The following is a 27977-nucleotide window of genomic DNA, read 5'->3' as shown; positions in this document are numbered from 1 at the left end:
CCTTTCTGTCTCCGTTTTGCGTGAATCAATTTCCTCCCGATTTCCCAAATTTCAAATCCCTTCCACACTCCCCCCTTCCCCTTTCTCTAAAAATAATATAACTCCACAGAAGTCACGTGCTAATCACATCCAATTCACCAAAGAAGAAGGGGGAGAAAAACGAAAGTCACGTGCGATATATGGCGGCCTCATCGCCAGCCGCGACGAAGAGCACAACCGATACAACCACGACGACTGCTACGACGGCTACAGCTGCTACTGCTGCTGCCGCGGCTGCGACACCTTCCCCTCCTTCGCTCCCTTTTCAACGCATGGACACGCCGCCTAAGACACAGCGTGGGCTTAATAAGCCTAAGTGTATTCAGTGTGGCAATGTTGCTCGATCCAGGTAAGATAGTTCTGCCCTCTCTCTCTATTTCCTTTTCTTTAGTCTTTGGGTTTTTTGAATTTCATATGTAGTTATGAGATTTTTTATTTATTGATCTTTTTTTTTTTTGGAAATTGGGTTTAGGTTTATTTGGTCAGCAATTTGGAAGTTAATTTTGTCATTTGGTTTTTGTTTGGTCAGAAGATGGTAACAGTAAAAGCAGGGAAATTTATGTTATAAGGAGCAAACAAGTTTAGAATTTGGCACGTGTCTGCTTAATTATGTATAAGGAACACATTAAGTCGACATAGTTACTTGAATGAACATGTGTTGATTAGTTAAATTTGTTTTAGGAATTATAAAAGTCCAATGTGGTGTTTGAAATCTCTCTTCTTTTGCTAGTTTAGTAAAGAGCTTGAAAAATTTCCCCATCAAATGACTCTCGTTACTTGGATTACTTGTGCAGGTGCCCGTATCGCTCTTGCAAGAGTTGTTGCTCAAAAGCACAAAATCCATGCCATATTCACGGTATGCCAATTTTAACATATTGATTAATAAAACTAGAGAAATGAGTTTACTTTAGGTATTGTGAAGTATGAGTCCTTTTGGTGACGGGATAATTTCAAAATTTGCTGTTACTTATCGAACGGTGGAAGTGGGATTTATAGGTCACTGGGTGATATGAAGTAAAAATCATGCTGGACATGGTTAGAATGGATATTTTCTTAAAGCCAATTGTAAAGATCTGGGATTCTTTTTCATAGTTGTCTACCTTGATTCACTTTCTTTTGGACACCTTGGAATTGAAGATTGTGAAAGGATCTGTAAAAAATTCTAGTTTTACAGCTCAGGGTAGCGACTTTCACTACTATTGGTTGCTTACTTCAGAAAATTAAATATTTTAATTTTGTTGGAAATGGTCATTAAATTTTATCAAAAGGCGAACGATGTGGCGAGCATGGGTTTAAGTTTGTCTATAAAGTGTTCAGTTAAGGTGTTGGCTAAATGGGCTGTTGAAGGTGAAATGGGAGAATTTTGGTGTAGGAATTGTTTCCTATAAAACTGAAACTGCAATTATCATTTGCAAGATAGATTGTTGTAAGCATTGAGATGTTTTGTTTCCTTATATCCTCAGCAAAACCTAAAACAACTTGTTACTGCCAAAGTGGAATCCATGGAAGGGTTCTTGCATAATTCAATCCTGTCAGATTCTTTCCTTGGCAATGCTTGTTTTATGATTGGTAAAGTCTTCATGTTTCTGGTTGAGATGTGAGTAATGTAGTTTGAAGGAGGTAGAGAAAACATCCAGAAATTTAATAAATTGGGGGGAAAAGAAAGAATTTGTTCTTAATGCTTGAGAGTAGATATGCATTCTTAGGAAATGAAGCACTGAACATCATAAGTAACTCATCTCCTGATTTGTACTGTGATTGCAGTTTTAAAGTCTAATTCAGCTTATCCAGAGAAGACACCAACTTCAAGCACTCCTTCATCAGACCAGAAGTCAACTCAGGCTTCTTCTCAAGCGTAAGTTGCAAAAAACAGCTACTGTGCATCTTGCTTCTTTTGGGCATAGAAGTGAGGTGTGACTTTGTGTAGTTGTCAGAACTGAGAATGAGAAGCAGATTACTGTCTAGGCAACTTCACTTACTATGTGAAATAGTTCCGAAACTTTGTTTGGCATGCATATTATAGTTCTTGCTGGACATGTGTGGCTATGTCATGTTCATCAAATGGGCACCCTTGGAAACATACATCTAATCTGATATTTGATATATTACTTTTCTATCATTACCAATACTGTTTCCAGAGTTCTAAATTAGCATAGGTTCCCAAAGCCCACTAATAATTGATGATTTATAGCCTCTTGGAAATATAATTGGCTCTAGAATTTTCCTTTTGTTTTTTACCTTTCAAGTCCTTTATGTTTTCTTTTCCTCTCCATAGTCAACTTGTTTTCCTAAAAATTTTATGGCCTTCTTACCATTTTGTTTTTTACTTTCTGAGTGGCTGAATTCATTATATTGTTTGTCCAAATAAGTTGTTCAGCCCTATCTTTTTGAGCTTTAAAGTGATTTTTGATTTTGTCATTTGACATGTGGCTGTTTCCTTCCCTGTTGAATTTTTATTCAGGACTCCTTTAAGGGTTCCCTCATTTCGGCAACTTTCCAATGCTTTTGCACAATTTGACAATTTGCAGGTCCGCTCAAAGAAACACCTGACAATAAAGGTGCAGTATGGTTTATAGTAAACCAATAGTCTTTTTCAAGTTTGTTATATTACTGTATAATCCTGAACTTCACTAATCTTGTGACCTTTTTCAGGATGCTGTAGCTTTAAATGAATGGAGGTTTTCCAAGTTGAAGGAATTCAAGGACAGAAATATTGAAGTAGAAAATGAAGCTTTTGACCGGTACATGCAGAATATTAGTTTACTTGAGGAAGTGTTTTCTACAAAATCTATTCACGAAGGGTCCAATGAGGATGAAGGGTCTGAGCCAAACCCCTCTTCTCAGGAAGATGAGAATTGGATGATGACTTCAGGTCTAAAGTTGACATTAAGATCAGACCCAGTGAGAACTGATAACTCCAGAAAAAGGATGCAACAAATTGTTGATCAGGGAATAAAAAAGCTTCAGAAATGTGACGCAGATGATGGTGCTAATGACCCAGATGACCAAAATAAACATGGTAGTATGTTGAACAAGGTAAAAGCGTTGTGGGTTGAGAGAGCTTCCATTTTAAGTGACTTTGTTGACAAGTTAAACAAAGCTCGAAGTGAAGAGGATCTAAAATCTTGTTTGGACATGAAAGCACGGCTTTATAATCAAAGCATTGAACAAGCAGACAGAATGGTAGCAGAAACTAATGATCATGAAGCATTGAACAAGCAGGGTGCAGAGAATGATGTAACTCCCAGAAAAGTAGCAGATTATATGTTGCCGAAATTGTTTACACCAATTGAGATTGATCAAGAAACTATCAACAAAGTTGATGTACATTTCTCTTCCCTAGAGCAGATTGAAGATTTATAAGTTTTAAGTAGGATTATTCACTTAGGGACGGACTAGATTCGAGGTTAACCCATTGAGCTATGATTAATGTTGATGGTTAGAATTTCTTTTCACCCCTTTTTGGCTGAGTAGCAGTGGCTGAAATTTATTGTTGTAATGTTGCCCCACTTAATGTGCTTTAGCAGCTTAGTGTAGAAATTAGTGTTGTTGATATTGCAGTTACTCTTGGCGTGAAAAATTTGAATGTAACATAGAAATTAGTTACCTGCATTCTTCAGCATTTTTGTGCCTATTTTCGTACTCGCTTCGCATTGTTATTCTGGAGGGCTAGATCATACATTGCTTAGTTTAGAACTTACGGAAAGGACTATTCTCGTTTCTGCTGCTTAAAATTGCTTAAATGGTCATTGCAGGTTTGCAGGAGATTCAATTGACAGTTTTTCTGGAAACAGGGCCTAAACAGAATTAAATACATTTAAGTTCCTGAAAGCAAAATCCTAGTTAACCACTGAATAATTGTAGTTATTTTAGTTTTGTGGTTGCTTCATCTGGTCAAATAATGCCATTGAAATTCCACAACCACCTTGCTTAGAACTGGTGCTAAGAAATACAAGATTGGCCTGGATCATGTTCTTAACACGGTTTGATTTCACTCCATTGAGTTACAAGGAATCAACAGATTTCTTAAATTTTACTTGATGCTTAAGTAAACTGGATTGCAGTTGCCCTTAACCGGTTAGAATATAGTTAATTTTCAAATCAGTTCTTCCAGAAAACCTGGACAAACAAATGACATGCCAACTTGATTTGCAAAAGTGAAAATGCAAATTACAGTGTCTGAAGGCAAGGGCAAGAAGATGTTAGGTTGCATGCAAGGAGAACAATGAACATGCTGTTGAGAGTCAACATTGCAGCCTATTTAAATCCATTACTGACCATTCTGAGTGATGTCTGTAGGAACAAGATAACACTCATTTTCAACAAGATAGAAACAACAGAGAACACGGGGGTAGCAGGGCCGGACATAGACTCTGCTCTGGAACAGAACTAATAAATCTTGTACAAAAAAAGTTCAACAAGCCTTCAACATAAGAAATCCGTCTTTCCACTCAAAAAGTTTCCCGTACAAAAGAACCAACAAAAATTGAACACAACTTTTTCACTACATTCTACCCTTAGTCATATGGAATCTGGATGTATGCAGCATCACAAACAAAAGGAATGTCAGAATACATGCCAGCAAGAGCACACCGTATGCACTCTAAAACAGTAAATAGGTAGGCAAATGCCACAGCTGTCCAAAAGTGCATCCCCAGCTTACCCCAGTAGACTGCGAGCGGCATCCACCGACTAACAGTCCCTATCACCTGTAGGGCAATTTCCAATAGCATTCCCATCACCACATGAAATCTGAAAAAGTGAGGCCATTCCTTTCTTCTTACAATTCCAAGATATGCAACAAAGAAATATGCCATCAAGAACCAGCTTGGCAACCTCCCAATGGCTCCAAGGAATGGATAGGTCAAAAACTCAAAGTCTTCCAAGAAGGGGTGTAAGTGATATGCTGTCTCTGCATACATCCATGTTTCATGGAGAGGCATTAAATAAGGGAGACATGCCAAACTCCTCCACCACCATTTAGGCTTCTTAGTCATTGTTGGATAGCGGAAACTGTATGGTACATCCTTTGATGCACGAGGCACCAAAGTAGAGCTCCTACGTGTAGGTAATGAGGGCACTGTATGAGATAAACCACCTAAATCCCCACATAACAGTGGGGTTGATGCAGCAGAAAGATGAAAGGGAGGCAAACCTACAGAATATAAGATCATAAATTAGAGAAATAAGAAAACTATTAAGGAATTTCAGAAGCAAAGAGAAAAACTAGAGTGACCGAATATATGCTGAGGCTTGTAGGAAAACATAGTTTGGTTTTGTCATAAGCCTAATTCAGAACATTCTACATATCATATGCATTCCAAATGATGCCTCTTAGCAAAAAGGCATATTTATATACCTTTAACTATCCAGGACTTTGAATCCTGATCTAGCATCCACGAACTCCTGATTCTTAACAATGCATCTGTTGTAGGCAAACAAGAAATTGATGCAAAAACAGAGCTACATGGCATGGGCTTAGATAACCTTGAACTCATTGAAGCACATCCAGAAGGCATGGTACATCCATGTGGAATCATGGCCAGCTACCTTTAAGAATAATGTAGGGAAATTGATTAACAATTGGCAGAGTGAAAAACACAAATAACAAATCATCACATAAACCAAGCAAATTCTGTCATTAAAATGTCTCCATTACAGAAACACAATCACATCAGGACCGGAATGGGGGAAACACAGCCTTTGCCAAAGGATATCACTACAAATTGTGTTATTTTAAGCTACACAATGGAAACTAGCTCTCTTCCACCCTATCCATCTCAAGACCTAAACCAATGGAACAAAGATAACTTTGGTTTATGGGCAAGTTCATCTCTTTCGGGTTCAAATCAAAATCTGATCAATACCACCAAAGACCATTGATTAGATTTTCGAAGCATCCACTAGAAATTATTCAAAAGGCGATCATCAACAAAATATTCCAACATAAAACACATCAAAACCATTAGAATCATTCAGTTTAAAGGAATTGTCATAACCCACTACATAGTAACTAATGATATGCAAGTAAAAATCATACATTTCCCCATTCACCAAAATTTAAAATTTTAATTTCTAATTACTCAAAAATACCATTTTTTTTTTACCCAAAATGCTCAATTTTCTTTTTCGAATGAAAAAAACAAGTGGTGAAAGTAACAATCAGACATAAAAACAAACCAGACTATAATGTTTTACCGGGTGATTTTCCGGCGGCAAGTCAAACCCACGAGGCGGAAGGGCGCCAGTGAGATCCACCGTCGTTGCGCAGGGCCTTCCTCCACTGGATTGTCTACCGAATGAAACTCAGTCGTTTGAGGGGATAAAAGAGGAAGAGAAAATGGGGGGATTCGGGTTTTTAGAGGGTTTTGCTGCCGGCATGGATGCAGAGGAAAGTGGCATTATCTTTGAGGATTTATTACAATTTCATCTGTAATCTTTATCTTAATTATATTTGGACCCCATATGGTTTTCTAATTAACAATACTAGCTTTTAAAGCTTAATCATTTGTGCTGCTTATAAGTGAGAAAAAAAATAATAAAAAAAAAAAGAAAAGAAAAACTTTGGATCACATTTATTAAATATAAATTGATTATGCCTAGACCATTACAATTATTTTCCAAAAATATGGATTCATTTATTAATTTATCTTAGAATCTTTTCCTAGTCCAGGTTATATCTTGAGAGCATTGTTTTCTTAAAGAATGTGATCCATATATACCTTTTATTATATCCAAATAAGTTCTTAAAATATAATTACCAAAAATAAAATATTAAATTATTCTTGAATTATCTTAATTTTTTAAAAAAGGCTCTATTTATTTATTATATATAAATAAGTCATGATCCTATGATTATTATCCATATAAATTTTTATATTGATAGAAAAATGTCACATAACATACATAATCTTAATTATCATTAGACTAATGATCGACACCCGCGGTAGATGACGCGATTTTGTTGATCTATCAAAATTAATAAATCTTGGGGAATTGTATTATAGCCATGAATGGCATCAACACATCAATAGTATCTAATCATTAATACTTATCAACTCGAAAGGAAAATATTTATTAATTTCGAGATTCTTTGATTTAATTTCCTTTCGAATTATTTTAACAAAAAATATCAATCGAACGAAATCTTAATTGCTTACAAAAATGTTATCTGGATTTATAGGGATGACATCGGTGCATGCCGGTGCATTTGAAACCTTCCGAGTCATTACAAACAGAAGGTGGCCATGGGAGACTGAGTTTGTAGAAGGCAAAGTCACGCCTATGCTGAGCTGACACAGACACTAGCAAGCTCACTGTGGCCAAGCCTGCAGCAACCACTAAATTGCCTGTCACTTTGTCATGCATTGTTACAGCCAAGGAAAAGATATGCTAATGGGTAAGCTTTATTGCCAAGACTAGTGAAGTTCTTTACATTAGTTCAATCTATGCATTTGTTTTCTTTTTAACAACTTTGAATCATTCTCAAGCAGATGCAATAGCTCATCAACCTGTAAAACCCCGCTTAATTGTTACAGCAATGGAAGCCTAACCAGTGGGATTGCCGCACTAGGACTAATTGCTGCATCCACAATAACTTTTACTGATCCCTTAGTTGTTTCCAGGTTAACCTCATCTGTCCTCCACTTTCACTTCAATTTCCAGGTAGGTTCTCTGGCAATGTCTGGTGTGTCTGTAGCTGATATGTTTATGGCATTGTGGTGGGTTGTGCTCCTTCTCCAATAAATTGCAGCTATCTGTTTCGATATATTGATTAGCCTGCACCATTTCTCTTATGAGATTTCTTGTGTGAGGGCATCTAGGGACGGATGGTTTACAATCGAAATATGGATCATGTAGGTGGCCATTGGAGACTGAGTTTGTACAAGGCAAAGTTAGGCTGACCTGATGCTAGAAAGCTCACTGTGGCTAAGACAGCAGCTACCAGTAAGTGCCTTTGCATCGTTAAGCTTTGCCAGGACTTCCCAATTTTTACAAATCATAAATGATCCCATATTTCGATTGCATTTCATATTATTTTTACACTATTAAATTTTATTTTTACAAATTCAAACAATTTTTTGCTCTGTTAAATTTGAATTCTTTATAAATTATAAATGATTGTGTGATTCGTGATTTGTAAAAAAAGAGAAAAAGTATGGATCTATTTACAATATGTAAGAATAATTAATCTCCTGTCCGAATTCAAAATATTAAAATTCTTCCATAAATAGTGTAATATATGAAAAGGAGGATTGTATGAAGCGATTACTCCATGTTAACCTAAATTCATTCAAATTCATATTTATGAAAGAACTTTCAGACAAAATCTGACGTGTTTAAGATTATGATTACGTGTTTTTCTAATGTGCAATAATGTTCATATAATTTTTTAAAAATATATATCTCATACAACAAGTTCATGTTTCTTATGCTGTTGTGCGTTGTGTTCCTGGAGGGTTGATTGTTGTATGAGGGGGGAGGGGTGGTTTTGGGCATTGAAAGCTAAGGCGTCAGGGCAGGGCGTTAGGCTGCTATGGAGTTTGTGGCTGGATGGTGACTATGCCTTTCTTCCTCCTAGCTCAATGGAGGGGATGGGAGCAGAGGCGGATCGAAGAATTTTTTTGAATGGTGTTATGATATTTATAAATTGTTTTTTTTATATGACATTTATTGGGAGAGTATTTAGACAAAATTCAACACAATTTTGCTCAAAAGAATATTATTGAGTATTATCATTATTAGAATTTTGTTATTGTTGTTCAGGATTCGAGTCTTTTGAGACAATTTTTTTTTCTTTTAAAATATCTTTCCATGACTTATTTATCTAAAATTATAAAACTGACTAAAAATTATTATTCATTAGTATAAATTAAATTATTAAAATTAGATAAAATATGATTTTGCGTAGTAAATTATCAAGTTTAGTAATTAACAATACGACAATTTTCTATTCATTGATCAAAACTAAATATTAACATCCACAAAACAATATAAAGTTAAATACAAAAATCAAACAATCATGTAACGACAGCTCCTCGACCGTTACCGACGTTCGAGACTTGCGAGAGAATCCGCCAAATCTCGAACAAGCCTTCACAGATATCAATTATCAAACTATCACACATGTATTGGAAAATCTCATAATCATCACAATTTTTATTAATAGCAATTATTCTCTATACACTGTATTTCATTGTCATATAAATATCTACATTGTACACAAGGATTTGCGTTAAAACCATTATACTATAACTGATCCGAACTCTAATAGCGAAGCAACTCGGAATAGGTTGTTAGGAGATGCCTTACCTACATCTCAATGAATCATAATGTCGATGAATAACTCGCTAGCTAATCACTATCTGTAAAAGAGAAATAAGGGGGTGAGTCTCACAGACTCAGTGATCATTGGCTCCATGAGCAAGGCGTGTAACACCACGTACCTTCATATAATGGTCAACGTAACAGTTCCGGTAAGATGAAGGACCAATTGATGCGAATTTATGTGCTAAAGAGCAATAAAAAGTGAAAGAAATGTTCAAGAGTAAAATATTTCGCACACTCAAAAATAACAATTAAATAATAATATCTTCATCGGGGATGAATTAGCAAGCTAAAAGATGATTTGGAAGTAATCGGGACATAATAAGACGTTTCGGGACCAGAGGAGACACGTGAAAATTTTTGAAATAAAATAATATTAAAATATTGATAGTTTATCATATGTTGGAATTAGTCATTAAGAGGGATCATATGGTCAATCCAAGTGGGAGAGAAGAAGTACGAACGAATTTTAGAGAGAAATGACGTAAGTGAAACCCGCGTGTTTTTATTAAATCGAGTTAGCGTTGGTAAGTAAATATTTAAATATTATGGTGATACCGCGTTGAAGTACAACTTCAATATTTTGATTGTATACGTGTAAAGGAAAAAAGATAGAAGGAAATTGAAATTTAAAATGTGTTGGATGGATCAAATTGTAAAAGATGAAAGTTTGAAGGGTTATACGGTAAATAGAAAAATGTTGAAGATTTATATGTAAATTTTAATATTTGGAGGAAATAAAATAAACAAATAATAAAAAAATAGAAAGAGTTGGGAGGTGGCGAATGGGAATGAAGAAAAGTAAAGTAAGAAGTAAAATCAGATAAAGATGAGAAAAGAAAGGACAAATAAAAAAAATGGTAAAAGAAAATAATCAGGCAGCCGCCCATGTGGAAGTGAAAGAGTTGAAATATATTTTTTTTAAGTTGTGTCATGTCTGTCGTAACTTGCGAGTTCGAGAACCCGATAGCTAAACGTGGGGAAAAAACACTAAGGAGTCGCCACCAATTTTTGTTCTAGGTGTGATTAGGGTTTTTATTGACTCGATTCTAATCGACGAAATCTTAAATTGATTTTAAGTCCATCGAGAGAATTTTAAACTGGTCTACGTCTTTTTAGGACAAGGTTTAGGAGTGCAGTTACACCCGGGGAAGGATTAGCACCCTCGGGATGCCCGTTCCTTGAACAATACGATTTGGTTTTAGATTATCCTATTGGGGCCTTAATCTTTAAATTTATTATGTTTTCGTAGTTATTATTCATTTATTTCATCCTTTATTAAGATATTTTATTTGACCTTAAGATATGGTAAGATCATGAGGTATTATGAAATGCATGGCATGAAATTCAAATAATGTCGGACAAATAACCTTTTATTGAAGACATTCTCCCGGATCCGCCCATCATACTGGTGGAATCTAGGGATATTCTCTCACTTAGAGAATTATTTGAGAAATTCGCCTTCGCAAATTTGACGAATAAATCACATCATCAAGGTTATCCTACGCTATTTTAGAAAAAAAATATTTTCATGAATGTAAACTTATTACGAGCAAAAGCCTTTTTATTAAAGATATTTTTTGAGCCATCTCATTGTACTGGTGGGACCCGAGGACATCCTTTCACCTAAGGAACTTTTCGAGAGAAACTCACATTCGCAATATTTTCAGAAAATCCCATCATCGGAACTTATACTCGTGAACAAGAATATCTATATGCCATGACATGCATGATGTGATAGAAATATATGCTATGCTTGTGAAGTTCATTATTAGGTTTTTATTTTTTAAGTTCTCTTATGTCTTCCTTGCTATTTCTTATGGACTCTTTTTTTCTATATCTCCCTTTATAGTTAAGTGAACATTTTTACTAAGTAAATAATCTTTTCACTCAAAATCTATAGCAAGATATCTTATTTCATAATTATATATATATATATATATATAGATTNATTCTTAATCTAATTATATATATATATATATATATAAGATATTTTAATTCCATTTTTCTCTTTTTATTATCTACCCTATTCCCTTTTCATAACACTTATTAATTTATTTAAACATATTTTATACTACTAGATATTTAAATTTTATATTTTAAACTTTTATTGTTTTGAATTTTCCATCATTGACTATTTTAGTTATTTATCTATTTATTTATTATCATGAGTATTACCATTTTCACAATTTTCGTTCTTATCTTTGGACAACTTAAATATATGTCATCTATGCCATATTTGTATTTATATTTCGTTTTACTAATTTATTACAGAGTAATTTTTATTTATTTCAAATTAAAAGAATCTCGAAACCTCAAAATCAGAACCCTCCCATCATACTGGTGGGGCCTTAATTTGGATTCCGAACCTAAGGAAAAGTAGCCCGAGATTGCAACTTCTCGCGTCCCGATAGATCATCCCATCATCAGTATTAATTATTTATTATTCCTATGGTTAATAGTATGGTACTTTAAGGCTCAATTTATGTACTATCATAACTATTAATATTGACCTAAAACAAAGGTTTTATTGTTGTGACTAATATTTTCTCCGCCACACTATTTTATCTCTTGATACAAATATTATCTTTTTATCCATTTCTCCTATATTATACTTTATTGTTTTTTATTTTGCTTATTTGTTTACTTAATTTCTATTAATTGCTTACTTATTCCTATGTCTTTTCTTTCTCTTTCTTTCCTTTTTATCTTGTTCTTCTTATTCATTTTTTTTAAAACTAGACTAAACCTATTACTACATTTTTCCCACTATTTATTTATTTATTTTATATATTTGTAAACATGTATATTCTTCTAAATCCCAATTCTTTTTTATGACTAAAAAATATTATTTAAAACATTTTTTTACTATCTTTTACTATTAACATTATTATTTCACATTTTTCTGTTAATTTTAATCTTCTAAAATATTATTAAAAGGATTTTAAATATTATGCCCAAACCATTTAAATTTATTTGAAATAGTTAAATAATAGAGCTTAATCAAAAAAAGTGGGCTAGCCCCGAAACAACCAATCCATCACAGATCCATGCAAAAATAAAGTTTTTTTTTACCTAATCGGGCTTAGTTAGCCCAAACTACTGCCGAACCCTGGCCTGCCTTGGAATAGAATAGTTTGGAGCTTGGTGTGGCAGCTTCCAAGCAACAAAACCGGCGTCATTTGGCGATTGAAAGGAGGCCTTGGTAGATCAAAACGGTGTCGTTTTATAACCCTTTAAACCCTTGAACCTTCCTTTCTCTTCTTCACTTTTCTATCTTTTTTTACTCACTTCATCTCTCAAGCCATCGGACTCTCTTTCCCTTCTTTCTAATCTCCCAACAAAATGATACCTTTCCTCTCCCTATTTGCACCGTCGACTGGATCTTTTCTCTCCCCTTCTCCTTTATTGTCGATTCGACTCTCCCTTTTCTCTCTTACTCATACGCCGAACCTTTCTCTCTCTACCAAACGGTGACACCCCCTTTAAAACTTTCTATTCCTAAACAGCGGCACCCTTAAATCGAGCCTCCGCTTTTGTCACCGGTTGTTCCTAAAAGAGACACTTCTCCCTCTTTTAAACCGCCAGCCACCCAAGCCAAAAAAATCCCTCCCAAAAATCAAAATCTACCCTTAAAAAAACAAATTAAAAAAAACTCCAAAACAAACCTTATTTGCTTTTCTCATTTTTCATTGTCTATTTTTGACTGATTTTTTTGATTTTTTTCTGGTTGTGGTGTTTCTTTCTTTTGGCTATTGTGGTTCTGTTGGTTGCTAGAAGTTAGAGTTTTTTTTTTTTTTTGTCGTTCTCTCTGTTTTTTTTTTTTTGGTTTTCGCCCTTGATTTTTAGGAAAATGTTAGCTTTATAGCTGCCCTTTCGACACCTTAATGAGGAATCTACTAGACGCGGATTTTTCACATCTGGCAAGACACCATCATTCCTGGCAGGGTGCATTTTATTGACCCATATGGTCTTTTTTTCTTTAATTTTTTTTCTCTTTTTTTTTCATTTTTCATTTTCATTTTTTTCACTTTTCAGAAGGTTCTTAAGTGTAGTTAGTCATAATCTTAATTTATTAGTGTTAATCTTGTTTGATCCATTTTAGCTCAGCTTTAATCACATTGGGCCTGTTTTTAGTAGTTGGTTCAAACTTTGGGCCTGACTGTAAGTCCACTACTCCTTAATTGGACCTAATTGGACACTAATACAATGCTTGAAGTGCTCAAAACCCTGATCTTTGGACTTAACTTAAATAATAATAAGATGAACAATAAAAATGGAATATAAAAAATAAGGGTCTCTACATTACGAAAAGTAAACAAATAAAAAGAGAAACTAAATAACTAGTGTCTATAATCATGTGAAGGGTGTAGGCACTAACCAAAGTGAAAAAGAAGAAGAAGAAGAAATGATGGGGGTAGCCGACCAATGAAACAAGAAAGGAAAAAAAAAGGAGACATGACAAACAAGTCATGTTGACTTCCTCCCCCCAAAATTTGTAACCACATTATTATACAATTTTAATTGTCTTTTCTATTTCTTACCATCAGCTTTAATGGAGACATAAGGGAGCCAAATATATTTTTTAAGTTATGGAGGTAGGGGGTCGGCCAAATGGTGAATGAAAGAGAAAAAAAGAAAGAAAGGGGGAGACATTGACAATTTAACTTGTCATGTCCCCCCCCCCCCCCCCCAACCAAGTAACACCATTTAAAATTTTTATTTTCTCTTTACTCTGTCGACAACCGTTTGTGAAGAAGAACAAGGGGAGAAAGAAACGGCTGATGAAGGAGAAAGAAAGAGCTGGTGCTACCGGTGGGTAAGAGAAAAAGAAAGGATGGGTGTTACCGGTTTGTGAGAGAAAAAAATGAGGAAGTGCAGCCAGTTTTGAGAGGAAAGAAGTCGACTCATGAAGGAGTCGGTTGGAACATGCAAGAGAGAAAGAGCTGTGTTTTTGGGGTGACTGATGGTGAGAGAGAAAGGAGAAAAATGTGGCCGACGTTGAGAGTGAAGGACGAAGGATGGTGGCTGCAAATATGGTGAGAAAGAGATCAGGTGAAGAGAAAGAAATAGAAGCATAAAGGGTGAAAGAAAGAGAAAAAATAAATAAATAAAAGAAACATGAGAAATAGGCCTTAGTAAGAGTCAAGGGCCGACCATTTGAGGAAGGAAAAAGAAGATAGAGGTCTTGGAAAGTTAGAAACTCGAGGAGAAGAAGGAACAAGGAAAGAAAGGAAACCTTGAAACATTTTACCAGAAAACAAGAAAAAGAGAGAAAAACAAGGAAGAAAAGAAAATGCAAAGGTAAAGGAAGTGAGCTGTGTGAGAATGTCGAACGAAATAATTAGCAATTGACAAGTAAAAATAGCGACGTAATATCCCGCTATTGTGAGGCGAGTAGGAGGTGTCAATTTTAAAATTTTCGTATTTATTTATATATATATATATATGTATATGCATGATTTATTTTATATGCAAAATTGTGAAAAACATGAGTTGGTAGATTTTTAGGAAATTTGTGATTGCTATGAATTTCAAACGTGCTTTGAATATATATGTATAAATTATACGTAAAGTGTTTGAAATTGGGAAACAAACTTTTCAAAACGATTTATATAAAAAATGTGCTTTATATTTATGCAGTGTGCATCCATGATTCTAACGTATATTCACCATGCGAATGGTTGTTTCAAATTCATGCACAAATTTTATGTTATACGAATGTTAATGGATTTTATCATACTCTATATTGAATGCCTTGAAAATAGTTTCGAAATGAGATTTTAAAGACATAACAAAACTTCAAAAATGATTTTACAAACCGAGAGATTTGAGAGTAGGCTGGTTGTCATTTCGGTTAAGTGTGACTCTAGTGCACGAGTGAGCTCTAGCTAGAAAACCCTTAGGTCGCCGACGGGCGGTTAGGCATGACGGGGGTCACGGCCTATGATATATGTATGCGTGGCTAAGCCACCAGATGATTACGCGGTTGTGACCGCTTGATTATTCGATGTCGACCAACATCGTTGAGACTACCATGGCATTTGGGATCTGATGAAGCGAGGCTCTCGGATGTTGTTACGTGGTAGCGGGACTACGATTTTTATTTGATTTCCTACTCGAGACTAAAATCTCTTTGGGTTTTCAAACTCGTAATTGTTTGCATGGTGAAAACGAAACTAGAAGATTTTTCGCAGCTCCCTTCTTTTTACTGTGAAATAAATTTTAAATCCTCGCGTATGAGGCGAGTTATGATTTGTGCAAAATTTTAAATAATATTTGATTTCGCGAGAGCTTGATCAATTTTATTGATTTGACGGGAATAATACGTGAAATAATTTCGACGGCAGAGATCTTTTACGTACATTAGATTCAAAATGATATATTGAAATGATTTGATTTGAAAATGCTTATTAACCTATTTCGATGTTGAAAATTTTACTTACTTTGATTTGATATACATCTTGGCTAATTAGAACTTATAAGAAATTCTCGATATTATTTTCTTTATTTATATAAGGCACAAATCTCCGTTTGAATTAAAATATTTTTATCTACTCTTGCAATTTTTAATATTCAAAATCTCTACTTTATTGCTTGTTTCCCATTTACGCCCTACTCACGGAACCGGTGATCACTAAGTCTGTGAGACTCACACCCCTTTTATTTCTCCTTTTGCAAACAGGGATCGACCTAGCTTGTAATCATCGATGCGTACGATCTACAGCGGATAGGTAAAGGCATCTCATAGCATTTTATCCCAAGTCACTTCGTTGTTTGAGGTCAAGTTGTAGCACTTTGGTATTACTATGTAAACAGATTTTAGTTTTGATATGAAGAAAATTTGAGATTTTTGAACTCAATGTATTAAACCGTGAATTTATGAGTTAAAGATCAAAATTTAATTACTATGCGTGTTGTTAAATTCAAGATATAAATATATATGGTTTAAGCATTAATGTGGTTTAGTAAATGTGTATAATGAGTTATCGAGGGATTCCATTAAGTCTTGTTCGGGACTTGGCAGGGTCTCCCCGAGGTCTTAAAATTTCGATAGCGACCGAGGAGGAGTCGTTACAAACTTGGTATCAGAGTTGTTCTCACTTTCAAGGCTTTTACTACTTTCGAGACTTTTCCCACTACGAAATATTATTTCCACTTACGATGGAATCTATCCAATAGGAAGTCGGGACAAGTTACTTGTTACGCTTTCACCTTCGGGCACATAACAACTCCAAGTAGTGAAGTCCATTGATCTTTCTTTAGCACTAAGGGAACCTTTTCCTTTATTCCCACTACTGCTCATGTTGTCGCAGGGCACCTCCAGACCTGCATACAAACATGCATTAATTCTTAACCTCTTACGTATTATGATAAAGGTAGGGTTCTAGAGGAATAAAAGTTTATGTAGCCTCTTTCTTTCTTTTCTTTTTATTCTCTCTTGCATATTCCAGCCGACTCCTTCATAAGCTGACTTTTTTCCTCTCAAAACCAGCTACACTTCCTCTTTTTTTTCTCTCACAAACAGGTAATACCCATCCTTTATTTTTCTCTTACCCATCGACAACACCAGCTCTTTCCTTCTCCTTCATCAGCCAGCTTCTTTCTTCTTTTGTTCTTCTTTAGGAACGGCTGTCGGCAGAGCAAAGAGAAAATAAAAATTTTAAATGGTGTTACTTGTGTAGGGGGGGCGGACATAACAAGTTAAATGGTCAATGTCCCCCCCCCCCCCCTTTTTTTTCTCTTTCATTCACCATTTGGCCGGCCACCTACCTCCATAACTTAAAAAAATATTTGGCTTCCTTATATTTCCAATAAAGCTGATAGTAAGAAATAGAAAAAATAATTAAAATTGTATAATAATGTGGTTACAAATTTTGGGAGGAGGAAGCCGACATGACTTGCTTGTCATGTCTTTTTTTTTTTCCTTCCTTGTTTCATTAGTCGGCCACCCCCATCCTTTCTTCTTCTTCTTTTTCACTTTGGCCAGCCCCTACACCCTTCACATGACACAACTTAAAAAAATATATTTCAACTATTTCACTTCCACATGGGCGGTTGCCCAATTAGTTTCATTTACCATTTTTTTTACTTGTCTTTTCTTTTCTCATCTTTATCTCATTTACTTTTTACTTTACTTTTCTTCATTCCCATCCGTCACCTCCCAACTCTTTCTATTTTTTTATTTTTTATTATTTATTTTATTATTTATTTATTTTATTTTCTCTAAATATTAAAATTTACATATAAATCCTCAACTTTTCTCTATTTACCGTATAACCTTTCAAACTTTCATCTTTTACAATTTGGTCTATCCAACACATTTTAAATACCAATTTCCTTCTATCTTTCTTCTTTTACACATATACAATCAAAATATTGATTAATCGAAGTGACATACGAGTAGGTCTTATTTTCATACTTAATCGAAGTGACATACGACCTACTCTCGACGCTTTCGATTTGACAAAACTATTTGCTAAACCAAATCCATGTTTTTCAAAGCTTTTATTTAAATTAGTTGAAAATAAGGTTCGGCAACCATTCAAATTGATTTTCTCATTGAAAAGGAATGGTGTAAATACTTGTATAAAAGTCGGACGAAAACCAGCTCTCGAAAACTTACATGTAAATCATTTAACAAATGCATTTAAATATGCATATCTCACAAAAATACAAGGCACAGATTTTTGATGCAAAACAGTATCAAAAGGCTTGTTTTCAAGTTTGTCAAATACTTTACATATATAACTTAACTATATATATCGAAAACAATTTCAAATAAATTGGCATCCACAAATTTTGCCTAGCACTTCTATCAGCCCAGGCTTTCCACAATAGCATTTTATAAATCATTATAAAACCATTTTAAAATTTCCTATTAAGGCTAACAGCTCATGTTATCCATAACTGCTATTAAGAAAACTAACCACATTTATTAACATAAATCCATATATATATATAGTACGGAATTTTTGAAATAAATACTCTTTACTCACCTCACAATAGCGGGATGCTACTTCGCCATTGATTCGTACGGGTATATAACTACTCCTATTTACCGATCACGTTATCACATCAGGTACGCCACCACGACAAACCTTCCTTATTTACACACTTTCTAGCAACAATTCAAACTCAATATATTTAATTACACATGTGTACGGTAGCACTTCAATCAATTAATCCTTAATCTAATTTCATATTTTTCATCCTCATTATTCACTTATTATTATTTTAAAACTAAACTAAATCTATTATTGGTTTTTTTACTATTTATTCACTTATTTTATATGTATGTTCTTCTAAATCTTAATTTTTTTATGACTAACAAAATATTTAAAACATTTTTTTTTTGTTTTTACTATTGACATTTACCTTTATATATTTTACTTTCTCTAACTTTCATATTTTAAATATTATCTAACAATTTTAGAACATTATACCAAATAATTCAACCTCTTTTATATCATCAAATCATACATTCAACCCAATGAATTATATTAAATCTAAACAACATACTCCATAATAGATGCATAACGAAAAAGATATGATTTTTATTTTATCTCACTTGGGCTCAGACAGTGACCCAAATAATTTGTTGCAGCCCACCAGAAGACCAAGGGAGTGAATTTACTCCTTTTTAAACGGTGCTGTTTCAGAGGTTTTCTTTTTCTTTTTCTCTTCTGCTCTCACTTTACTTTCTTTTCTTCCATTCTCCAGCCGCCGCTCACCCCTTTCTTTCGAACTCTCCAGTTGCCATTTTTTTTTTCACCATCTTTCTCACTCAAAAATCTCTCTCTTTTGGCGCCGGATACTCCAACTTCTCTAAAAAGCTTCCATTTTTCTGCTCTCTCACCAGCTCTTTCTCCCTCACACCACCGGCGGCATCTAAACAAGCCTTTCTTCTCCAGCCGGCGGCCAACAGCCACCCTGTTTCCCCTCTAGACCGGCGGCAAACAAACTCCCAATCTTTCATCTAGACCGACAGCAGCTACCCCTTTACACTCTCTAAATCGGCGGCAGCTTTCCCAAAGCTTTCTCTTATTTCTTTCCTCTCCGCAAATGGCTTCTTCTTTTTTCTATTTCTCCCAACCGGTGACTTAAAAACCGAATCTCCTTTTTTGAAAAACTTAAAACCAAAATCTTCTAAAAAATTATTTTCCTTTCTCCCTGTTAATACCGACGGAGTTAAGATAAGTATGAACTTTTTACATATCAAGTGACAATCAATATAGGCTGCTGGTAATCTTCAAAAGCATAAAAAAAATCACCATTTTTCATGTAGAAACATTACCGTTCGTCCATAGGTGGTTTAGATAAAATATTACTTTTGTATGCATTTTGTCTTCTTTTATCTTTGTTATTAACGTCACCTTCAATGGTTGACCTAAGCATGTATAATTTTTTATTCTTTTTTTTATTTAATTAGTTTGAATCTGATCCCACTTAATCTTTAATTTATTATTATAATAATAATAATTATTTTTATTTATATATATTTTAAATCAATTTGGTGTAATGATTACAGTTTTTTTCTTCTAAAATTCATTTTTACTTCTTCTCTTTTATTTATATTAATCGTATACCCTTCTTTCATTATTAATTTTAATAATAAATAAATATTAATATTTTAATATTATTTTATTTAAAATTTTTTCACTAATTTTTTAGGACTCCAAAACATCTCATTTTGTCCTGTTTACTTTCGAATCACTTTTTAAATATTCTATTAACCTCAATTGACATCCGATGAATTTTATTAGTTACCATATCAAAGTTCTAAGTGTTACAAATCAAATAATATATCTATAAAATAAATAAAAAATATATATAATTTTAAGATATTATTTGACATATAATTTTATTTTTTATTAGCTAAATTATAATTATGAACTCACATTATCAAACTAATCAAAAAATATTTAGACATGAAGTATTTAAAAATTTAATTTAAATTAAAAATTACTTACAATTGAATTCTAGATGAATTATTTTTAAAAAATAAAAAACACAATCAACCAAGAAGGGAAAAAACTTGAATTTTTAGACAGAGAGAATAGTTTAGGTTTTAACATTTTTAATAAAATCTTAAATTATAAAAAAAATATTTTTATCTTTCCTTATAGTATTTAAATATTTATACATAATTACTTTTTGATAAATCACTTTTATTTGGAGTCTTTGACCCTACTCCCAATAAAATTATAAAAAAATAATGAGTTAATTAGTATATTAACTACCATGAATCTTAAATAAATTGTATAAAAATTAAAATATTTTAAGAAGTGAGTAGTGTTCCAACATGGGTCCGCCCATGCATATATATAAAATTGTAAATATTATTTTTCTTAATAAATCTGTGAGGAGACGATTGGGTTTCCTTCTCCAGAATTTTCTTTCAACACTTAATTCTTTTTCATCTTCAATTTTCTCAGCATCACTGATGATGGAGGAAAAAACCATAATTAAAAAAAAAAAGAAGGATCCAACATTAAACACACGAAATTTTATTAAAGTGCATTCGAAATACAGATAAGGTGATTCGTACTGCCAAGCACCAGTGGTAGTAAAGCCAATTAGATAGCTTTTAAGGGTGTGACAGAGTTTACGAAATCATCGCTAGAAAGCAACTTACGTACATAGCTTTCCAGGTTTATTTATTCTTACTTATTACTTCACAGCATCCCCACTAGCTTGAGAACTAGCTAGTTCTACTTCTCATTTAGCCAATTAGATGAGGAACGAACGAGATTTCGTCAGTGTCATCTGAACATTTATAAGCATATCTTATGGGGCAGTCTTGAAGGATGGATGGTGAGTTTTCCCTGTCCCTTTTAAAGCATAACCGGACCTCCGTAAGCTGGACTGTTCCGCCCACTTCGTTACAGGCAATTTGAGGATATACTCCAAGCTTTTCTTTGATAGCATCTGATATATCTTTTGCTATATAAGGAACTATTCGGGGTGTGATTCTGGTGCCTGCAGGTTGGAAAGGAGGAAATATAAAATCGATACTGCTTTCCTTTTGGTATTTTTTTTAATATGTGAAAGTTATTCGATTTCAGTTATGTAAAAAGAGATAACGTCCTCTTATTTCATAGGATAAAATTTTAAATTCTTATTATTCAAATATCTCTTTATCGATATAATTCGATGAAATACATTGTCTTATGATATTGGGCTACATAATATATAAGAGATAACCCTATTCCAATCTCTGAATATCACTTCATCATCTTAGAATTTGAATTTGAGGCTTTCACTATGGAAAACATGTTTTAATGGTGAAATTTCAATTTTTTAATTTAAAAATTCCAAAAATTTTAAATAGCTTACAATTTAACTTTGAGAGTTAGGTATACGGTGAGCTTCAAGTCCCCTTATCTATTGTCATGAACCCTCAATTAAATAAGGTTATATATAAATATATATATATATATGTATAAAATTAAAGTTATAATTAGTAATTTATAATTATCGGTATATTTAGTATTAAATTGTGTATATACTTTACCTTTGAATGGATCAATGTACTTGACGCTGAGAGATACAGTGTTCCTGAAGTAACTAAAAGGCTTGTCAGGATAATCAGAACACATTCCATGAAGTTTCCATGCATGTTTCCAGAAATTCTCATTCAGTGTCTCATTCTGATAGTCTCTATAATTTGGCCAATATTTCCGTAAAGCCTCTATGAGGTGTGTCATTTGCCCCTATGAGTTTGAATAAACCAATGGATAAGCAACAAAAACCAATGGAAAAAATATTAATGAATACATCAAAATCCAAAAACAATTTAACTTACCAAAATTTGATCTGGATTCACAGGAGTGACATCGGTGCATCTATTTGTTTCCGGATCATAGGGAGGCACCACTTTGCCATCAGCGAATTGTGGCCATAAACCATGGATGGTAAAAGTGTCGAGAACGTGAGGTTTACATTCGAAGCTTGGTGCATCACAGTGAGCAGGTGGCCAACGCAGACTGAGTTTGTACGTGGCAAAGTTACTCTCACCTGCCACTAGCCAGCTCACTGTGGCTAAGACAGCAGCAACCAGGAAATGCCTATGCATTGTTACAGCCAAAGAGAATATGCTATTAAGCTTGCCAAGTACTCTCCAATTTTTGCATTGATTCAATGAACATAATCAAGGGTTTTTATAACAACTTTGAAGCATTCTCAAGCCTAATTTTAGTAAAAAGTGCCAATAGATCACCAATAGGAAAGTATTGCCGCATTAGGAGTGAATGCTAAATCCACATTGCTGATATTTTTGGGTTGTGGTTTCCACTTTCCAGGTAGTAGCCTCATTGTCCTCCACTATAACGTCAATTTTATTCTCCCTTTCATCTCATTTTTTTTCCTCTTTATTTAATTTTCTCAAAATTTAATTTTATTTATCTCTGTTTAGTTTTCACCAAAGGATACATATAATCAGTAGTGGTTGAAAACAATTACAATTTGCATACTATTAGAAAAATAATTTCTTTCGCAGATTCTCTCGTCAAATTTGGTGCTGATAGATGAAAAATATTTTATACTTGATGGTAATTTCCGAATGAAAATTATGTATTTTGCTTTGATTTTTGTATATTTCGGATAAGTTTATGATAATGTAAACTTTTCTCTTTAATTGTCTGTGTATCTCAATTTTATTGAGATAACAATAAGTGTATCAGTGTTTTGGTATTAATAAAATTATTTTTTTAAAAAAAAGTATATGAGATTTTATTAATAAATAGATTTATAAAAATTACTCGATAAAATGATAATAGTACAAGACTGTATAAGAAGAGACATAATTCCTCTTTCTTTGCTTGACTGACATATACAATAAAAAAACAAACCAATTTGATTACAATGAGATCATACTACAACTAAAACAATCCCACAAAGTTCCCCAACTCAAGAGTTGAAGGAATAAACCGAATCATCCCACCACAACCAGAGTTGAATCTTCGTGTACATCGAAAACAATTGCAATTTGCAAGAGTATTTAAATTAAAAGTGCCAATATTCAAATTATTTCAAAGCACAAATTTACAACAACTTCCAATCATTTTCAAGCAAAGTCCCGTTTAACTGCACCAATTGAAACCTAGCCAATGGAATTACCGCACTAGGACTAGTAGTGATTGCTACATATATATGTATCCACATTAACTTTTACTGTTCCTTCCACATGGGCTGGTGGTTTCCAGGTAGTTGCCTCGTCGGTCCTCCATCATCAAGCCAATTGTGTACCATCTCCATACCATTCATTTTGATATCTCTTTTGCTGTGTAAAGATCTTCTATTGCAGTTCAAATCTCATAATTAGGCGCAGCCAGTGCATTTTTTATTTGAACCAACAAAATAATTAGGCACAGGTATGGGCCGATATGTTGGAGGAGTGGTGTTACATGACACCACTCCCTTCTTAAAATGTTTTAATTTTTATTCTATTTATCTAGGATGTAAGGTAGTTGATATACTAATGATCTTATTATTTTTTTAACAATTTTATAGAGAGTGGGGTTAAGAACTCTAAATAAAAATGATTTATCAAAAGGTAATTTATGTATTAATATTTAAATACTGTAAAAAAAGAAAAAAAAAATCTTCTATAATTTAAGATTTTATTAAAAAAATCAAAACCTAAACTACTTTGTCTATCTAAGAATTTAAATCTTTTCCTTTCTTGGTCCTTGGCTATGTTTTTCACTCTCAAAACAACTCATTTAGGTGTCAATTGTCAGTAATTTTCAACCCAAATTAAAGTTTTAAATACTTCATGCCTAAATTGTTTTTGATTAGTTTGATAATTTGGGTTCATAATTATAATCTAGTTAATAGAAAATAGTATTACATGTCTAGTAATATCTTGAAATTAGAAATCTTTTTTTTATTTATTTTGTAGATATATTATTTAATTATTTGATTTTTGTATTTAACTTTACATAGTTTGTGGATTATTGTATTTAGTTTTGATCAATGAATAGAAAATTATAATATTGTTAGTTATTGAACCTAATAATTTGCTATATAAGATCATATTTTATTTTATTTTAATGAATACTAATGAATAGTAGTTTTTAACAAATTTTATAATTTTAAATAAATAAGTCATGAAAAATTATTTTAAAAGAAAAGAAATTTATCTCACAAGATTCAAATCCCGAATAATAACAATAAAATTCTACTAACAATGGTATTCAACAATATTCTTTTAAATAAAGTCATGTTAAATTTGATCTAAATACTCTCTCAATAAATTTTGAATCAAGAAAAAAAAAACTTTCTAATGATAGTATTCGGAAAAATTCCTCCGTCGGCAGCTTGACCACAGCAGCAGCCCCACAAGAACCATGACTATACAGACCATCATTAAAAGAAAAAACAGGAAACAATGTTCATACATCAAAACTAATGACTTAGTCGGCCGACTTTCTTCACACAAGACCAGCAAAGGACAATCAAATCGTTTTTGTGTTTTCTTAGCCAATCCTGGTGAGTTCATTAAAATAAAGGGAGTTGAAACAAGAAAGTTTTCCCCAAAAAAAAAAAAAAAAGGTAGGAGCAACGATAAAACTAACATCCTGCGTCTCAACAGATGAAGTGCATCAGATCAGCAAACTGATGCAGAGCAACAGGAAGAATAACAACCAAACATAAAAAACAAAGGACAATCAAATCACTTCATCACTTGACTCCCCAAACACATTCACCAGGCTGGTGGCAAGTTGTACCCCTGTTTGGCAAGGTTTTCAGCAACTGAATTGGCCTCTCTAAGTGTGTGAATCACCTTCCACCTCTTCAGTTGGGTTTTCATCACCTCAATCTGGTTTATCCACTTTCGGACTCTCCAAGGGGCACTCTCGGGTAATGATAAGAGACATGTGAAAGAGGAAATTCGGACGTTGAGTGTTCGAGTAGAGTAGTTGAGTTCTAATACGATTGACATGATTGTCTCAACACAGCAAATATCTACCTTCCTTCTCAGTTTTCATATTTCTCACAAAAATTATGGATGATGTTGATTCTACTTACGGGGTTACAAAGTGGTCCTTTTGGTTTTTTGGCCGCAGCCAGACAAATTCAGAGTTCCTATGTTAGAAAGCCTCGTATACATTGAATTAATGTAAAAAAAATTGGGTGGCAAGCTTAATTATTAGCATAGTTCTCAGTTATATTGTCATCTTTATATCATTACATATTATGGAATTAATTGACGAGCATCCATAACTTCAACAAGCTATAATTAATTAATGGAAAAAACTATTACGCCTAATCTCTAGTATAACTTGAGTACACAACGTTTACATAAAAACATCTTTCACGTACTTGAGTTAATATAATCAATGAATCAATTACAGGAAATGTTCACTACCCTAGAAGAAGACCTCTCGAGAAAACCTCTAACTATCTTTCTAAACTTAACTATATGTCTAAAAGTTTCGTGTTTAATTAATTGGATTAATTTCAAATGGAGATTTGAATTCTAATCTTAGGAGCTTGTTGTGGCAGGCGAAGTTCATACAGCTAACAAAATGATGGAAAAACCCATCATTTTAATTTGCACCCTTCAATTATATTTTGTCACATCACAACTAAAATTTGGTCCTGGTGCCAGGAAGAAGAGATATCTCCATCATTATTATTCCTTAACCTTATCTCTATTGGATTTTCATTAACTAAAATTTGATATTTTGTTTTCTAGGGAATTTGTTTGATAACAAAAGAAATTCAATATAGTTTTGATGTGGCAAAATATAATTGATGGGTGCAAAATGATGGGGTTTTCATCATTTTTCTCTATTCATAATGGGCAGAGCAGTTATTCCTTTTCCTTTTTTTTTGTCTCTTTTGTTTTGACTGACCATAGCTGACTCAAAGTATTTATAAAAACCCTTGCAGACATTGAATTGATGTATATAAACTACTTATTAGCATCTTGATCTTCACTGTGAAAATGCAGAGGCACTTGCTTGTTGCTGCTGTATTAGCCACATTTAGCTTGCTAGTTTCAGGTCAGAATAACTATCCTGACTTCTTCTACAAACTCAGTCTACAATGGCCACCTGCGGTTTGTGCCACTTCCCAGTACCGGACACCCATCCCCGGAACTTTTACAATCCATGGTTTATGGCCACAATTTGTTAAAGATGATAGGCCGGTTCCTCCCTATAATCCAACAACTAATAAATGCACCGATGTCAAACCTACGGCTCCAGATCAAATTTTGGTAAGCAAGTTATTTTCAATTTTATGTACTATTGATATATTTGATATGTCAGCTAAATTAGTCGACATATACTTCTCTAATTAAGTTATTTTAATTTTTATTGTTTATTGATTTGTTAATGCAAAATCATAGGTTTCATTGCAACCCATCCGAGACAAACTAAATAAACTTTGGCCAAGCCTTCTGATGAAGAATACGAATGAGGACTTTTGGCGACTTGAATGGGAAAGACATGGAATGTGTTCTGATTATCTTGATGACCCTAGCAGTTATTTTACCTCAGCTTTAAATCTTGCTACTACAAACAATCCACTCAAAGGTAAATCATGCACACAAATATAAAACTAAATATTAGAACTTCAATAATATCATACTTTATACCTGTATTTAAGCTCATCATCATATGCCAAACTCTCTTGAAGTTAATTTGCAAGCTATTTAATCTTTTTGGACTTTTTTCCATTAAGAAAAAACATTGATTATATATATATATGTTTGGTTTCGTCTTCTAAACAATTGAAGGACTTGTGCCCCGACAAGATCTTTATAAAGCACGCGAGATAAGCGAGGCTATCAACACAAAACTGGGAAAATATCCTGAAATCTCATGTGGCAAAGTTAGTAACACACTACAATTGAATGAGATCCGCTTATGCTTTGAAAGGGCAAAGCCGCCTTCCGTCCTTCGAGACTGTCCCAAGAGATATTCGAATGGTTGTTCGAATGGCAATGACCAAGTAAAATTTCCTCCACTTACTAGTAGAGTGTGAGAATTATAAAATATGTAGCTTATGGCAGGGTGGAATTAGTGAAGAATAAACGTGGCAAGCTATATATGTACTTGCTTTATTAAATAATAGTGTAATGAATAAATGCTCTTCTTATCTAGAAGAGAGTTACCTTTTCTTGTATCATTTGCTAATATCAGTTATTTAAGAAGTACCATCCAATTATTTCTATCTCTTTTCTCTATTTATCTCCCATCATTCTTGCAATAATCATATCTTACTCTGACTATTAGTTCTCTTCCCTCACCTTAGTGCTTTCCTTTCACCACACCTCCAGAACTACCATTTTTTATTAATTTATACATTAATTAATAAAAAATTAATTTTTTTTACCACTTTTTATTATTTTATTATTTTATATGTATAATAAATTTCTATAAATCAATACCTTTGGAAATATAAAATTTATTAATTAATTGAGATATTATTTAATCGATAAATTAATAATTTATTAATTTATACATTAATTAATGAAAAATTAATTTATCAATATATTCTTTATTTTTTTTCAAAACATTAAATTTTTTTAAAAGGCATTGATTTTATTAACCTTCTTTTACCATTGTGCAATCATCAAGTCTTTAGCATAATCT

General features: G+C 33.3%; 4 protein-coding genes across 6 annotated transcripts; 2 read left to right on the top strand and 2 right to left on the bottom strand.

Annotated features, from left to right (window-relative positions):
* Positions 6 to 3673, top strand: LOC18587315. The gene is made up of 5 exons (XM_007011030.2): positions 6 to 388; positions 834 to 895; positions 1804 to 1894; positions 2501 to 2597; positions 2692 to 3673. Exons 1-5 carry the CDS (start codon positions 180 to 182, stop codon positions 3400 to 3402), a joined length of 1170 nt encoding a protein of 389 aa, XP_007011092.2. The 5' UTR covers positions 6 to 179; the 3' UTR covers positions 3403 to 3673.
* Positions 4277 to 6419, bottom strand: LOC18587314 (protein TIC 20-I, chloroplastic). Of its 3 annotated transcripts, none has more exons than XM_007011027.2 (3): positions 6220 to 6419; positions 5399 to 5589; positions 4277 to 5194 (listed from the first exon to the last, which is right to left on the bottom strand). In XM_007011027.2, the coding sequence occupies exons 2-3, from the start codon at positions 5577 to 5579 to the stop codon at positions 4557 to 4559; spliced, it is 819 nt and encodes a 272-aa protein (XP_007011089.2). In that variant the 5' UTR covers positions 5580 to 5589; positions 6220 to 6419; the 3' UTR covers positions 4277 to 4556. The 3 variants fall into 3 exon arrangements, with proteins under 3 accessions (XP_007011089.2, XP_007011090.2, XP_007011091.2); XM_007011028.2 differs by having other exon boundaries at positions 6238 to 6418; XM_007011029.2 differs by lacking the exon at positions 6220 to 6419 and adding an exon at positions 5699 to 5820.
* LOC18605649 (ribonuclease 1) lies at positions 20869 to 22505 on the bottom strand. Its single transcript, XM_007038787.2, has 3 exons — positions 22175 to 22505; positions 21884 to 22082; positions 20869 to 21348 (listed from the first exon to the last, which is right to left on the bottom strand). Exons 1-3 carry the CDS (start codon positions 22442 to 22444, stop codon positions 21092 to 21094), a joined length of 726 nt encoding a protein of 241 aa, XP_007038849.2. The 5' UTR covers positions 22445 to 22505; the 3' UTR covers positions 20869 to 21091.
* On the top strand, positions 26310 to 27527 carry LOC18605648 (ribonuclease MC). The gene is made up of 3 exons (XM_007038786.2): positions 26310 to 26596; positions 26729 to 26915; positions 27119 to 27527. Exons 1-3 carry the CDS (start codon positions 26324 to 26326, stop codon positions 27364 to 27366), a joined length of 708 nt encoding a protein of 235 aa, XP_007038848.2. The 5' UTR covers positions 26310 to 26323; the 3' UTR covers positions 27367 to 27527.

This window comes from Theobroma cacao, chromosome 10 (assembly GCF_000208745.1).
Source record: "Theobroma cacao cultivar B97-61/B2 chromosome 10, Criollo_cocoa_genome_V2, whole genome shotgun sequence".
In the NCBI taxonomy this organism is placed as follows: domain Eukaryota; kingdom Viridiplantae; phylum Streptophyta; class Magnoliopsida; order Malvales; family Malvaceae; genus Theobroma; species Theobroma cacao.
This window is presented reverse-complemented; position numbering and strand designations above follow the sequence as displayed.

What these genes read in the sequence shown, in the direction of transcription:
- LOC18587315 (XM_007011030.2), top strand. Translation starts at nt 180, where the DNA reads ATGGCGGCCTCATCGCCAGCCGCGACGAAGAGCACAACCGATACAACC. An exon ending in GGCAATGTTGCTCGATCCAG is followed by an intron (nt 389 to 833) that starts GTAAGATAGTTC and finishes TTACTTGTGCAG; the next exon opens with GTGCCCGTATCGCTCTTGCA. An exon ending in AGAAACACCTGACAATAAAG is followed by an intron (nt 2,598 to 2,691) that starts GTGCAGTATGGT and finishes GACCTTTTTCAG; the next exon opens with GATGCTGTAGCTTTAAATGA.
- LOC18587314 (XM_007011027.2), bottom strand. Translation starts at nt 5,579, where the DNA reads ATGATTCCACATGGATGTACCATGCCTTCTGGATGTGCTTCAATGAGT. An exon ending in AAAGTCCTGGATAGTTAAAG is followed by an intron (nt 5,195 to 5,398) that starts GTATATAAATAT and finishes TATATTCTGTAG; the next exon opens with GTTTGCCTCCCTTTCATCTT.
- LOC18605649 (XM_007038787.2), bottom strand. Translation starts at nt 22,444, where the DNA reads ATGCATAGGCATTTCCTGGTTGCTGCTGTCTTAGCCACAGTGAGCTGG. An exon ending in TGAATCCAGATCAAATTTTG is followed by an intron (nt 22,083 to 22,174) that starts GTAAGTTAAATT and finishes TCAAACTCATAG; the next exon opens with GGGCAAATGACACACCTCAT. An exon ending in GTACATTGATCCATTCAAAG is followed by an intron (nt 21,349 to 21,883) that starts GTAAAGTATATA and finishes TCCAACCTGCAG; the next exon opens with GCACCAGAATCACACCCCGA.
- LOC18605648 (XM_007038786.2), top strand. Translation starts at nt 26,324, where the DNA reads ATGCAGAGGCACTTGCTTGTTGCTGCTGTATTAGCCACATTTAGCTTG. An exon ending in CGGCTCCAGATCAAATTTTG is followed by an intron (nt 26,597 to 26,728) that starts GTAAGCAAGTTA and finishes GCAAAATCATAG; the next exon opens with GTTTCATTGCAACCCATCCG. An exon ending in TACAAACAATCCACTCAAAG is followed by an intron (nt 26,916 to 27,118) that starts GTAAATCATGCA and finishes AAACAATTGAAG; the next exon opens with GACTTGTGCCCCGACAAGAT.